The sequence below is a fragment of the Acanthaster planci genome, linkage group LG05, assembly GCF_054643075.1.
Source record: "Acanthaster planci isolate LZ-2023a linkage group LG05, COTS_SCS, whole genome shotgun sequence".
Taxonomy (NCBI): Eukaryota; Metazoa; Echinodermata; class Asteroidea; order Valvatida; family Acanthasteridae; genus Acanthaster; species Acanthaster planci.
This window is the reverse complement of record NC_141781.1, coordinates 18,084,532-18,100,159: the sequence shown is the minus strand read 5'-3', so window position 1 is coordinate 18,100,159 and position 15,628 is coordinate 18,084,532. Positions and strand designations below refer to the sequence as shown.

At 40.4% G+C, this 15,628-nt stretch overlaps 1 protein-coding gene across 1 annotated transcript in view; it reads right to left on the bottom strand.

Moving 5' to 3' along the window:
* Positions 1-7,270: 7,270 nt before the first annotated feature.
* LOC110990146 (uncharacterized) overlaps positions 7,271-15,628 on the bottom strand; it is a 52,275-nt gene continuing 43,917 nt past the window's right edge. The window contains exons 20-29 of the mRNA XM_087136924.1: positions 15,182-15,448; positions 14,832-14,911; positions 14,368-14,514; positions 13,684-14,041; positions 12,871-13,061; positions 12,574-12,753; positions 12,331-12,437; positions 11,663-11,925; positions 11,154-11,220; positions 7,271-10,758 (exon numbers count right to left, since the gene is read on the bottom strand). Of these exons, the coding sequence (XP_086993050.1) occupies positions 10,224-10,758; positions 11,154-11,220; positions 11,663-11,925; positions 12,331-12,437; positions 12,574-12,753; positions 12,871-13,061; positions 13,684-14,041; positions 14,368-14,514; positions 14,832-14,911; positions 15,182-15,448 (2,195 nt within the window). The 3' untranslated portion in view covers positions 7,271-10,223. The remainder of the gene's footprint in view (positions 10,759-11,153; positions 11,221-11,662; positions 11,926-12,330; positions 12,438-12,573; positions 12,754-12,870; positions 13,062-13,683; positions 14,042-14,367; positions 14,515-14,831; positions 14,912-15,181; positions 15,449-15,628) is intronic.

Genomic DNA, 15,628 nt, shown 5'->3' with positions numbered 1-15,628 from the left:
TGTTGCAAAAAGTATTGCAGGCAATTATGTTGTCACTTATGAAACAAAGGCGTAGTCTTGGCGTGTACCAACCACTTGCATTGTCAAACTCAAATTCTAAACTTCAGAGTCCAACCCCTCACAGGATTACGAGGAGCATTGGCAATAGAAAATCATCTCAGGTCAGACTTGAAAAGGGCAACAGAATCTGTAAGCCTACACCTGCGTGCCAGTGCATAACATATTCAATGCAGAGTATTTATTTTCTAAAGATTTTAACAGAGCCATGCAGTAAAAATTACCGAAGCCCACTTTTGGTAAATTTCAGACAACTAATGGCTTTGCAGTTTCAATGTCAATCAGAGACGACACTGTCTAGTTTATACGTTCAGTTCAATTGAATTCAGTTCGATTGAATTCAATCCAGGTTTAAACCTGAAGTGCAGTGGAAACTTAGCTCCGATGCACCAACCTCGTATTTAACTTATCATGGACCCAAGTCCGGCAATGAGTTTGATCGACTTAAAATCACGACCCGAGTCCCAAAGACCCTTCTAAGGCATTTAAATTGATTTGAGGGTGTCCCTGTGTGTCTGCCAACGCCTACCAATAAAACAAAAACCGAGAAGAAAAGGTCAGAATAAGGTCACAGTACCATATCCAGTAAAGGGGGGGGCACCGAGTCAACAGAAATGTTACCCCCCCCCCCATGAAACAACCCAGACAGCTGTCTAGACAGCTCAGAGACACATCAGAGAGACTGACAATTGATATATGGCAGGCTCTGGCTGGCCAAGGCAGCCTGTGAATAATCCCATAAGGGCCACGTGGCAGAGAGATTAGTATGTATTCCCACGGGACTTGGCAAGAGGCTGGCTCTGGTTAAACTGATACCAGCCAAGGGGAAGTCCCCGGTAAACTAGGTTATTCAGCATCGGGAGAGGTAGGATTAGATGTAAGGTCTTCGCATTTGGCCGTTAGAAAAAAATTAAGAGATTACGAAAATGGCCTTCAGCAGTTGAGGTTCGATAAAATGTTGTACAGTCGTCACTGCTGAGACTGTACACGTAGCCCTCATTTAACCCACCAATTTGACTCTGTGCAGAAACCTTTAATCTGGAAATCACCCAGAAAGACCATACCAATTATGAAAAACCTGACATTCCAAGGAAACCCCGTTGAACTGTGTACAAACTTGACCCCTTTTTGATATGCTGTTCTTGCCGCTGCTTATGACCGACAATCAATCACTCTTGATTTGCCAACCCTTGAAGGCAAACAATAGCTATTTCTCCCAAAACCTAAAACATGGCAGTGTCTAGTGGTGGTTTGGGGATGGTTGTGGGATTGGTTCGTACGGAGGGTGTGGGGGCTTACAAAGTTAGACATGTATTTTCATTTCCAGATTTGCGGTAAACTACATTGCTAGAATATTTTAGTTTGTGACGTGTGCCTGTGAACCTGCTTTCAACCTCATCAATCTATTGGACTGGGATTGTGTTCAACCAATGAAATTACATTTGCGTTACATGTAATAAATTTCCACAGTAGTCCTTAGTGGCTTTGCTGCTCGCACTGCGGCAGCGTAAACAAAAGAAAAGTACACGTGATCCACAAAAACTATAAACCACTTAACGATAAATTTGGTGTTGAGCGATTTCCTTGAAGCACATATTACATCCAGCGGCGTATCGGGGGGGGGGCAGGGGCCACTTGCCTTCCCACTCCCTGGACGATTTTTGTTTCTAACAAAGGATATTTCATAGGAAATCGGTATATTTATTTATCAAATATTAGTACCAAAACACTAAAAAAAAAAAAAAAAAAAAAAAAAACAGAACAAACAGAACCATTAAATCAAATCAATGATGTCAGGACTTCGAGTAAGGCTTTTTTAACATCATGTTTTAATGAAAACAAAGTGTTCACTTTTGAATTTCCACCCGTCCCCAGACACCAATAGCTGGATATACGCCGCTAATTACATCATAAAATAATCATTTCAACTGATCTGCACAGCTGAAGGGACAAAATGTGTTGGCAGACCGTGTGGCCCTAATCCTTCACTGCACAGGACAGTCAGTCAGCCAAACGTGTACATATAACGAATAAAATTTAGACTAAAACTCTATGTAGGCACAGACAGAAAAGGTCTTGGTCGCCGACCGAACAGCGCCCTCACTTTACAGAATTGTAAACCCAAAGCCCCTTAGGCCTACAGGAGAAAATTCGATAAAAAGTTATTCGTTAACCTATTGCTATGGCCATGTATTTAAACAAAAATAAATTGTCCTCCCCCTATGTAGAGACAGAAAAAGGCGACGGTCGTGCCCTCAATTAAATTGTGAACTGAGACCTCTTTGCTGAAAAGGTTCTGACAAAGAGTTTTTCGTTGGCCTATTGTCATGATCGAGATTTCTGTCCTTGGATGACGTCACATTGAAATATATTTAACAGGTCGTGACGACACAAGAGAGATGCCAACCTAGAGGAAACTGTGTGTTCTAATGTTTTACCCAAGAACTTTAAGTTGGAGATCGGTATGTAATTTTTCAAAACCTCCTTACCCAAGCTTGCCTTCTTCTAAAAAGGACGAATGTGAGAACCTTTAAGGCATTTGGGAAAAACACCTGAGCAAAACGATTTGTTGACAATCGTAGTGACATGCGGAACAGTAACATCAACACAATCATCTAGAGTGGATATACAAGGTATCTGTGGGAAATTCATTTTGGATACTCTTTTTAACCTGTGAGCGAAAACTTCTGAAAATTCAGAGGCAAGGGCATCGTCAGGAACTGAGGGTAGAACCTGGATTTGACTCTTATTTGACTCTCTTAAAAGATCATTAAAAATGCCAAATAACTTTTCTGGTCACCAGAAAAACATTGAATTTTGGTGGAGAAGTAAAGTATTTTGGCTCTGCTTATGCAGGTATTCACTGTTTGCCGCTGGACAAAGTAACTTTGTCTGTGGGCTTCAAGTTTCGTTCTCCGGCATCGCCGTTCCAGTTGCCTCTGAATTCTACGAACTGACGTGATTTCATCGTTAAACCACGTGGAATCTGGTCGTGCCCTGACGGTTCTAACATGAAAAGGAGTGTTATCATCCAGCAGTTTACGGAGACTCGTCTCATAATGATAAACACAGTTATCAAGATCAGCTGCGTCAGGATCAACCGCAGTAAGAGCTGCTGGCATCTGACAGCGAAACTTGTCCACATCAATCCCCTTTAGTCGAAGAGTCGATATCGTGACTGTAGGTGGCGTTGGTTTACGCAGTTGAAGCCTGGAAACAATGCGAAATGGTCTGGGACCTCTGCATGGTTGTGAGTGTCCATAACAAGAGAGAAATCTTCACGTGTAATAAGAAGGCCTAGGGTGTGACTGCTAAGGCGGGTTGGCTCCATAATGTGTTGGGTCAAGCCGTATGCTGAGAGCACGGCACTGAACCATTTGGAAGCAAGGTCGGACGGGTTGTCGACATGAATATTGAAGTGTCCTGCAATTAGAATGTCGGAAGAATGGAGAGAATACGATTCTATCAAGTTCTCGAAATCACCCACAAATTTAAAGGAACTGATGTTGTCGGCCATGTTTGTCCCTGCCAGAGCGATACACAACCACGAGCAAAACAGTTCTTGACCTCCACGAGATTGCAGCATGAAGAGACTCGAATGATGAGTACTCTCCTACATCAGATTCTAGTTCCACCGATAGACTAGACTTATACAGTACCCCAACCCCTCCACCCGTTTTATGAAGTCGTGGAATATGTTGAAAAGAGTAACCAGCAGGGGTTATATCGGCCGTCACCCAACTGTCACCAGGTTTAAGCCACGTTTCTTTCTGTGATGGCAACGACATTGAGGTTGTTGAAGTGAACAAATTCACAGACATCTGGTGTTTTATTCCGTATGGATCGTACATTCAATGAACAAAACTGCAAGTTTGACTCATTTTGAGCAGCAAACGATCTCAGGTTTGTAAAGCGTACTCCACTGGGTTCATAGAAAGTGTGTGAGCTGCGGGGCACACAACAAACACTTATCTTTCGTTGTGTCCGTCTACCAGCACGGCAACTTCTGTGAGTTGGGGGCTCCTTATTAATAATACCTAGTGAAATTAGTTCTTTCGATAAACTATACGATAAGCGGTTTTTATTTTCCTGAATGCCAAGCAGTTGAGTTCTGTCATAGCGATGTGTGCAGCAGGCTTCATTCCATTTTAATTAAAATGTTACCGCGTCTATGGTACACATCTGGGCCGGGATTGGGGTTAATATCGCCACAGGAAAGTAACTGAATGATAGAGGTAGCACATATGTTGAGTAGTAAGGTAAACGGGTTCTCAGAAAACCTTTGAGTAGACTTTCAAACCTGTTGGCTGAGTGTACTTTTAGGTGCGCGCACAGACAAAGGCCCACACAAAGGCCAAGCAGAAGATACAGAGTTCCATTGTCTGGCACCACGGTATTACGTCACTCCCTTTGTTTACGATCCTCCCTTTGTTATAAGAATGTCACTCCCGAAACGTGAAATACAGGATCACAACAAATACAAGGGCACTAAATACCTTTTTTTAAATTAAAAACAAACAGAGCTGCTTTCCCTAGAGTTGTATTGAAAAAAAACGTGTTGTGTCGGCCCTTTTAAGAGGACTGACTGGTCTGTTGGAAAAACATTTCACAAATAGAAAAGTGAGATTTATTTCTGAATCATGCTGCCAAGAAGGCCACTCAGTTTCTTTCCCATGCTCAAGGACTTCTTTACTGTCACTTTTTTTATGCAGTTGGCGAAATGGACCATGGTAACTTCAAATGCTTGGTTTTTATTACATCTGGGCTGGTTTTGGATTATTTAAGTGGAGTCTTTTTCATATCTTTGGTGCAAAACTACACCAAAGATACTAATATTTTTGTCAGCACGAAGATATGGTTATTTTTAAATGATAAAGAAAAGCATAATTTAGTTCTGGGTGAGTTTCAGTCACTTCTGTCGAGCTACACATTCTTTAGTCACCCTCACAAGACCCACCGTGGTGGAGGTGGTGGTGTGGGTGAGTTTGTTTCTGCATGCAGTTGGGGGCCCTGAACAATAGAGGACGATAAGGTCCCCGATCGACAGAGCGTCCCCGATTGACAACTGTGTACAAAATATATGGGTGGTCTTCTAAGACAGTTAGAGTACAAGCAAAAGAGGAACAATGGGGGGTCCCCAGTTGCAGGCAAATTCACACTTATGTGTGGGTGAGTTTGTATACACATTCAAATCGTGGACATATAACAATATGGGACAATAGGGTCCACAGTTGCCGAAGAGTCCACGGTTGGAAAACGTGTACAAAACATATGGGAGGTCTTCCGAAAGGTTTAAGTATGAACAAAAGAGGAACAATAGGGAGTCCACGATTGAAGGCGTATACACACTCGTGTGTGTGAGGGGTGTTACATTCTCAAAGCTCGATCAAAAAGAAGTGGGAGTTTCGAGTCCTTTGAGTTTCTGGACTTGATCAGTGTGTACAGACCGCCTTCGTCTAAAGTGAATGAACTACCCACCAAGAAGTTCCTGTCTGAATTTTGCTCTTTTTTGGAGTCTTCTGTTGTTACGAATTCTCATAATTGCTGAAGACTTTATCTTTTATATGGAGGATAATTCATCCTCTGAAGCGCGACAATTTGGCAAGCTCATGCATTCAATGGTCCAGAAAGAGCATGTGTCACAGCCTAGAGCGCGGCCATACGCTCGACATTGTTATTACACGTGCTAAGACGATTACCTCGATGGTTATGACGTTGAGTCTTCGTTACCAACCGATCATGGTATCGTCAACTTCCAATTTCAATTGATTCGATCCTGTCCACAGAGGGTCACTTGTATGCGTCAGTCTTAATAACCGAGATGCGACAACAGAGGAGCTAGCTGCATCCATCTTAGAACATCTGTTGCCGTCATCGAACGACGCAAACATTCACCAGCTGGCAGATGACTATAACACCAAATTGGCTACTGTGATGGACGAGGTTGCTCCTTTAAAGGAGAAGACCATTGCAAAGAAGCCAAGAGCAACTAAGTTTAACGATATATCATGCTAAGAATTATGAAGATGAGAAATATGATCGACCAGTTTCAAATATCACTTTTCTAGGTAAGAGTATTGAGCGATTAGTTTTATCAGATTGACAAATATCTACCGGGGAACTCCATGTATCGCAAATTTCAATCTGCCTTTCGTAAAGTCTATTCAACAGAGATGGCGCTTTTAATAGTTTTCAATGATATTTTAATGGCGTTAGATAATCATCTTGAGATGAGATTAGTTATGTTACTTATCTTCCGCATTCGATACGGTTGATCACAGTTTTCTACTGCGGAGCCTGAACAAAAGTTTCTTAACGCAAAGTCATGTTTATGATAGGCATCGGTTCTTTATACTGAAAACCCGCCAATTACTCACTAAATGTTAAGTCTTTCAATGAAACAAGAAGCTAGCCTTTCGTCAAGGCCTTCGCTGCTGTGTTACAGTTTAACTGCAAAGCGGCTGGACCACATGCGCGAGTGGCGCAGCCACGAGGCCTTTTCCAATTTGTCAGGAATTTCTTGTGTTTTTCTCCATGATTTCGATTTTGCTACACCGTTGCATTGTTAGGCTATTGAAGCATGAGTACGCGGGCTCCATATTTCAAGCACTGCCGTTTTGCTTTGATCATTCGGTCTTGATGAACTGCTACTTGCTAGTGTTATTCCAACGTCAGCACCATCCCCCCACCGACAAGCATCATAGTTGTCATCTCACCGCTTATTGCCCTATGGAAACATAGCGTAAGCTTTGGAGCTGATGCGTTTATTTCGGAGACTCATCTGCTTCAACTATTTACATGAAATTTATGAATAATGCATACACAAGAAGCACGCGTCTTGCAGTAATGTCCTAGACTCTCATTGGAACATCCTAACGGTTTCTTTTATTCTTGGGCTTTCTCAAGGAACCACTTAGCGATTGCGAAACGGTTTGTCAGTCGCGCAATGGTTGTAAACATACACGCCATCCTGCAACATTCAACAGTGCAGTGCAGTGCAATGCAGTGCACATCAAGCATGCTTATTACACAATCAACGTAGTGATACCCTAGCTACAACTATCAGTATTCAAAGTGAAGCGGCCGTTTGTTCTAAGACATCAGCCACTGACAGTCTTTGAAATATGAAACTTTGGTTCCGCCATCATCGATGCAAGATTCCAAAAATATTAGTGCGATCATGGTGAAAGAAAAAAACACACACACATATATATAAACAAAACGAAACTGTGGCTTACTATCAAACCTAGCAAATTACGGATCAAGCATATTTATGTAAGAGTAGAGAACAGACATTTTATGTATTGTTACATTTTCCTTGCGAACTTTTACATTGAATGTTTGTTTTTAATTTTCCGATCGACCATTTGATATCACAAAAATTACAGGCAACGACGCACTTTAAATTTTCACACTGGGTAAAATATTTACACAGACTAGCATTGTGCAAACCCGACACTTTATGCAGTATATAAAGCGTTGGCTTATCTTATCAACCTTAAGTGGTGATATACAGAGGAGTGGCCTTTCGATTGTTCAAGCGAATTGTAAACAAGCAAACAAAATTAATTGATGGCATTGACCTTATTTTATCACAAACACTTTTTGGGAGTCTCTTTTTCAATGAAAGCTACTAACCTACTATTTGTAGAATTTATACACCCATCACCATTGCACCAATAAACACTCAGGTTCTCTGATCCTCAGACTACTAAATCACCTTAATTAAAACTGACTAGAATTAACATCGGCAAATGCCCAACAAGTCTTCCACTTAAGCGTACTGCCAACTGCATTAATCTGGCTAAATATTGTCCTAAGGGCCCATTTACACAGCGAGTGGTAAAGTACATCCTACATAAAGTACATCGCGATATAAACCAACAGCCTATAGAACAGTTGACAAAGAGAAGACAAACCAAGAAGGTCGGAAACAACGCAAGGGAAAATGGTCTGCAGTACCAAGCTTTACATTTCAACGGTCAAGATGGAAGTCGTTTCGTACGCCAATTTGCTGACTTTCCACAATAAAAATAGCGCCCCATGAGAAGATTCGAAGCCTGGATTTGGAAGCGCTCGATCAGTCTTTGACCTCATACTTTTGATGTCATGTAATTTTTTGAAAAATCGCCCCGGTTTCTTAACACAGCAGCTTTCATTGCCCCCATTATTTGGTTTATTGTATCATAGTGTTAACAGTTACTGAAGACTGAAGTAAAAGCATTGTCTTCGAGTCCTTTTTGATTAAAAAAATTATTTCGGTATTTTTTGTCTCTGACCTTTGACTTTTTATCGCTCATTGTGTAAATGGGCACAAACTGTAAACGCTGCCCGCCATGTTGCTTTCCTTAAACAGTTTCTGTAATCACTTGTCTGCGTGAGATGATGATTAGAAGATAAAGTAAGAGCAGAATGGTACTTTCTTAAAATCCTGGTATGTATTATGAACAAGGGAGCAAAAGCCCTCTGTTCGGGTTTTCCGGTAGAAAGGGGAATTACAGCAGGTACTGCTTAATATCCTCAGAAAAACATTATACCCAAGCAAAAAGTACAATACCTCATACGCACAATACTCTGTAAGTACCATATGTAAAATCAAACACGGAACAAAAACCAACACTGGATTAATCCTCGTTAATTAAAGAAATGTGGTTGGGTATTTCTGGTTCGAGCAACAAAGATAACATTTGGTTCAGCCATTTTTTGGGGGGGGGCGTAAACATTGTTTGAAATCATTTAGATGGATGGAAACGCTAACGCATGGGCAAGTATATGCTTCAGGAGTTTTTTACACTTCAGCCATCATATCATTTGCTAATTAATCGATTTAGCTACAAAACGCAGCCAACAAGAGCCCTTTCATTTGGTTTGAATATTAAAGGCAAAACCCAAGTTCTTATCGAACAGGTGAGTCACTGGACTTTAATTTATGATGGCAAGAATACCGTGTCTGAACCCTATTTGTTTTATCACCAGTGAATCTTTCTGACACTCCAATAACCTTGGTAGATTTCGTTATTTCAGACCACACCTGTTGGATTACTGATTTCACCGCTCCATAATAAAAACATAAACTCGTTCATTATATCATACAACAGCCTATACTAAGCTGTCTGTGCTTGCGACCTGTGGGAGTCAATGGACGTTACCAACAGTGGCTCAACAAATAAAAAAGCCGATACTAGATTGTTGTGTATACTGGGGGTACTTGTGTTTTTTGACAAGAGGTAATAAATGGAGCTGTATAGCTCCACTTCAAGGGAAAAAAAAACTTAGGCGCTCAGCGTTGAAAATATAATAATTTGCATTAGGACAAGTCGATATTTGATAAAGTTTTCACTTCAGTTTTCTGAAGATCAAACTATTGAAACACAGAAAGTTAGCCAAAATTCACACAGGTTGATATTTAGGACATATGTATGGGGCAGATTGAGTCATAAATCAACGCAAATGTTTTGCCAAAATTCGAAACGAACAGATCAGTGTCCCCCTTTTCCCTCGCCTTGCCCTTTTCCATTCAGCCCTTACGTATTTATGACACTAGTTTAATTGAAATAAACAAGCATTTTTAAGTATATGGCCAATTACAAATAATGTCATTTAAAGAAAATACTACATGTAAATTAGTTATCATTATTGTAATCAATGAAACAGATCCTACAGAACTACTTGAATAAGAAAATATAGGCCTACAAAATTTATCAGTTTATTTGGGATATAACCGTTATCTTTTACATCCAAAAACAGATAAACACTGCGCATGTCATTTAGGCCCTCAGCATGAAAGAGTATTGGCAAACTTGATTTGTTTGTTTTTTAGCTTCAACAATTTGTTGCACAACCTTTTTTCATTTCTAATACGAATGAAACACTAAAACACATAGAATACTATTTCTTGAAAATTGGACAAATCGTGTTAATACACCTTTTGTTTCCTTTTTATTTTTTGTACTTGTTTTGGATTTGTTTTCCACCTGTAAATGTAACAATAGATACATCAAATACAGCAAATCCTAATTACACCACGTTCTATGACGACTGCCAACCGTAGAAAGAAAAGATCCCCTGCAGCATAAACACTGATTACTGTGATGTTTGTCTTTGTAAAAATGTAACTGTGTAGTTCATGAACAATTCTTTTAGTCAAAGTAAGTTCATAATGTCATTTACTTTATTTTCAGCTCTTCCCCTTCCTCAGAATCCACTTCTAAAGAAGAGAGGCCAAGGGAAACCCTAGTAGTAAGGGTACCACTGGTACTCTGTCGCGAGAGAGGGATATCATTGGGTTCAGACTGACTTCCGGCAAAGATATTCCACCTTAAACCCAGACGGCGCAGCACGGGCTGAATGACACGTCGCCACTCTTGGCGAACCTCCGCCTGCCTGACACAGAACAAGACGAAGATCAGCAAACCCTGTGCAGAGTTGAAGACAGCGAAGAGCACCTGGAAAACGAAGGTGGATGTTTGGACAATAGCCAGGAGTCCGAAGATCCAGGTCAAACCAAGCAGGACTGAGATGCCCACAGCATTCCGCAGGCGTTGCACGGTGGTCTGGCGCCTGTTTTGGCTGGCCATTTTATTGGCGTTACGCTTTAGCTGGCGCATGACAGCAACAAAGATGACGAAGTTTAACAGAAGGATCAGTCCAATTGGGAGGAGCAGACCGAAGTAGAAGGCATTACCAGGTTTCAAGAAGCAGCTTAAATAAAGAATAGAAAGTATTTTTACACATGAATTTTAAAAAACGCATTTTCTGTAACAATCCATCATTTTGAAACTGTTCCAGCCTCCCGTATTTTATTATTTACTGGCAAAATCATTTCATAATAAATCTAAACCTTCTCTACAAATTGGCACCGTGATTTTGTTTGGCCGATTTTGGACAATAACGTGTACATCGTGGCACAAATAAAAAATTGATCCCACATAGGAAACAGGGGTTTGGTTCCAAAATATGGGGAAAATGTCCCTAATCGCCATTGGGATGGGAACCTCATTTGTGCATGATAATAATTAGATGAGAACAACATACTTTCACATCAAAATAACATAAACGAAGTTTGATTCAGTAGAACTCTGGTATTATTAACTCACTGTTTGTTGTCCGAATATTGTGTGTGGTCTACAGCAAGAACAAGGATCACAATAACCAATGGAAATCCTGAAAGTCAATAAGGAATGAATGAGTCACGATGGAACTATTAAGAGATAAATTAAGAGCTCAATAATCGTGTGCAGTTGTCTCTTATGTTCAGAAAATTATTAGCCATATAAGACCAAAAAAACACAACTGCCTCTGAAGTGTTTCCTTAACGTTTTTTATGATGTTATTACCGAAGGCGGCAACCACAGTTTGTTACTGCAGGCCCACACAACTTTTTTACGAAACCGTTTTAAAAGCAAGTGCCTAGAAAAATTGAACTCTGTACAAATCTGACAATATCCATGCTAACTTTAACCTGGAAGTTAAGGAGCATATATACATTGACATTGATACGTCTACAAGTATTGTTTTAAGTTTTACTATATCTTAATTAATATTATTAACAGATGTCTTGGGAAATTATTTTTTGTCAGAGCTTCTTATAAATTTAAAATCTTACCCCAGGCTGCAGTACACGCTTTCTTCATGAAGTGGGTAACGTTGCCGGTCATCAACCTAACCAGCAGGAGGTATAGGTTGATAGCCTCCACGGCCATCCACAAAATGGCAGCAAGAGTGAAGTAATGCATGAGGACAGCTACAATGCTACACCATGTCCCACAAGGAGGAGCTTCAATACCTGTCAAGAAAATGACGTACAATCCAAGCAGGGCAAAGCAGAGGTTGATCAGGATCCGATGTGGTTGTCTGCTACGGAACCTCCTACAGCCACAAAAGACAAAAAGTCATAAATTGTCATGACTATCCGGAAGTCCAAGTGCACTTTAATAGAACTGCGCCAATCGTGCCCCTCAATAAAGATAACCTACCAAAAAGGGCAGCCACTTTGTAAAAGTAAATTGTCCATCCGGAAACACGGTAACAATTAAACTAGAAATGGAAAAGCATGCCTTGCATCTATTTTGTATTCTTTCAGGTAGCCAAAGATTGAAGCTTGCCTTGCATTCAGTTTGCATTCTCTCAAGTAGCCAAGGCCTCTGCTTAAATCAACCGCCACTGTGCACGTACTGAAACAACTATAGGGTTTAGAGACGCTTCAGCAATTTTCCTCAGACTCGTAATCCATTCCGGGTGACAACTGATAGAGTTGGACAGTGGCCAACTTACCTGAAGGCGAGATGGGTTATCAAGGTACCAACAATAGCCAGTGTAGACAAAGTGCATATGAGTTTACTGATGACGTCAAGGGCAACGCTGCTTCTCCCATAAATATCCTGAGCAAGGCAATAGTATTGTTTTAGACAATGTATACATCGAACTAAAATCGATAATAATTTTGTTAATTTAAAACTACATAGAGAAGGTCTTCAGATACTTAGATATGTTAAGAAAAATAGTGCCTTTTCTTACCACAAGTACAGCAAAGCTGGTCAGATGATCACATACACAAACGATTTTTTTCTCATGATCAAACTGCCGTCTACATCCCTTGTTGGACCAGTCACCAAAGCCATTATTGAGGGTGAAATCCCAGTAGACGCACTTTGACCTGCATTCATACGCATCCACTCTCTCACTTTTACTGTCGCTCTGTAAACAGAAGAGTTATCAAACAAAAATTATCATTACTTTTTGAAAAGGATTTTAGGATGAGATCGTCAAATGAAGCATTTCAGGCCATCAAAGGAACTGTAAAAACCAAATTACATCAATTGGGTAGAATTCGGTCGTGACTGAAGATGGTAAATGCTTCATCTCCACTCCTTCCACTGTCACAGAAATGATGCGACTGCCAACGGAACGCCGGAATTCACCAGGGATTTCAGCGACTCGAAGAGTCGGGGAACGGAACAGCTTGTTGTTTTGGTAGATAATTGCACTTAAGTTGACAGTTCCCCCTAAATTTTAGAAACGTTAAAATTCAATTAATGATGCACAAATTGAAGTGTTGCGGATAACATTTCACAGTACATCATGTCCCCGCACAGAAAAACACATTAAAGTTACGCGTTGCCCGTAAACTGACAAGCAGGAAGTAAAGCATCTGTATATGAACCATCTTTATAACATATCCTCTCTTTTTCTCCATTTAAAAATGCTGATTTTGAATGCCAAGAAAATATCACTTTACTTTTCGAATACAGGTTTTCCCGGCTTTTTAAATTCTTTTTCATTCAGATTCACCAATTAAAACTTTGTTTAGTCTAAGAAAGAAAATACACAATTTTGCCAAAAACGTGCTTAAAAAAGCTGAAAACTTGTGCTCGTGGTTTGAAAAATTAAAAAAGTTAAAAAATCAAATCTATGATTGACGAAAATGGACATTGCAAGTGCTGTGACTTAATTGCCCTGGAGGGTGTTGACAATACCCATACATCAGAATTAAAGACATTTGGAAAAAAGTTGGTTAAACCTATATTATTTCAGCTATAGGCAGAACTATTTATCTCATTACAGAACAAAACGAACTTTTGTGCAATAAAGTTTCATATTTGCAAAGCATGTTGTGGTTTTATTTACCATTTGAACCGACGCGAAGAGCTTCAGCAGGGAGAAATATAGATGTTTCTGTATCTAATGAGGCATTGCGTTCAGGAAGGACGACGACATCGTTTTCTGTTAACTCAAGGGATTCGTCATCCAGTTTAGTTGCAACCCAAACACCACTGCGGCGTGAATCTTCGGGTAGTTTGAGCGCCAGAACAGCAACCTTGGTCTGTGTCTCGGTAAAGTTGTCGTTAGCTTCGAGCTGCAAGGTCGTAGTGTACGATTCTAATGCTTGGACAATCCGAGACGGCGACTTGTCATCAATTTGGTCAAAGGTAGCTTGGTCAACCTGAAGGATGCTGTTAACAGTCACCACAATGTCCGAGGCAATCTAACAAAAGTAATAATAATATTTTCAGCTCTAGCTTGAGCCTTGATATAGGAAAACCTGAATTCTTTAAAAAGTAATATGACAACAAAATTAGAAGCCAGCACTGCGGTGGCACAACGATCGTGGACAGGTAGGCGAGGGGTATGACTCTTCGAGCCGTAGGGTCTGCATCATTGATCTCCAGTATAATAAAGATCATTCGTCTGCATACAAAATTGTTCTCGTGACGTATTTACTTTATTACTCTATATGGCCACTGGATTTCGCAACACGTTGTGCAACTTTGACGTACAAATGTACGGCTATGTGTGAGTAGAAAAAAATACCTCTGTAGAAGGTTTTGCGACAGCTGCTAAGTCTTGCAAAATGTCTGCAATCGAAGTAATGCCCTGTGAGTTCAACTCAGTGTAATTTCTGGCCAAACGTGCCACTGTCCCTGCAATCACATTTGCGTTTTCAGGTGTCACGACGATCTGTGTATAAACAATAGACACACTGATATACCTGTGCAATCAAACATCAGTTTCTTTATTTTCAGTTCGGTATCTTTTTCACCTCTAAACATCATCTAAATTTCACCCACAGATTTCTTTGAAATAAATCCAGAATAGGTCTTCATGCATTCTTAAATACCTTGTGTTGGAACTCCTCCAAAAATTCTGGGTTGGTTTCAGTGGACGAGAACCTTTACCTTTCAGAACTTCAAGATAAGCTCCTTGAAAATGACATTCACATCATATTTTCAAGTATTCAATACCTAATATTTGTAATAACAGAAGTTGACCAGTACCTTACTCGAACAGCCGAGGAGCCCGTTGATGTCCTTATCAGTACTCTGACATATGTCTGGCACTAGTGTGCTCGCTAGATCTGGTCCAAAAAATACCAAAGGGTTTACAGTATCGGGAATAAATCTTGACTTGCGTCTTTGAATTGGGATTCATGCTAGGAGCAGAATGTTAAATTAATAATGATGTTCAGCAGTAACAATGGTAACAATTGGTAACAGCGGTAACAATTATTTAAAGTATAACAAGTACACGTAATGAGTTTTAAATCTGTACTGACGATTTTGGTTCGCGGATAAATGACACGGCCTAAAAACGGTTTATATCCTGTAACACATGAACTCTGTCTTACCGTGCAGGTTAACGCTAAATGTGAATCTTTCAAGCACCTCACATCCATTCGAATCAAAAGCTGAACAAGTTACTGTGTGCGACCCCTCCTTAAACAGCCCACCAGTGACGGTCACATCCCCGGGGCCATAGCCAGGAGATGCACAACCAATGCCAGTGGCGATCTCAGTCTGATTCCCAGTCACTTCGTCCCAGGTGACAAACACAGGCTCTTTATTGGCATCAAACTCCACACCATCTGGTATAGACAGCGATAAATCCGGACATTCTGAACAGCAATTGAAATGAAACAAAGAAAGCGTTGGATCTAGAATCAAAGTCTCATTCCATGAGAACAAAACGTTAAAGCAGAGAAAGGATTATGATTTGTCAGTTAAATCTCCACTACTATTACACACGATCTTACTACGTCCTCATAAAATCGGAGGAGCATGGCCAATTATGGTGA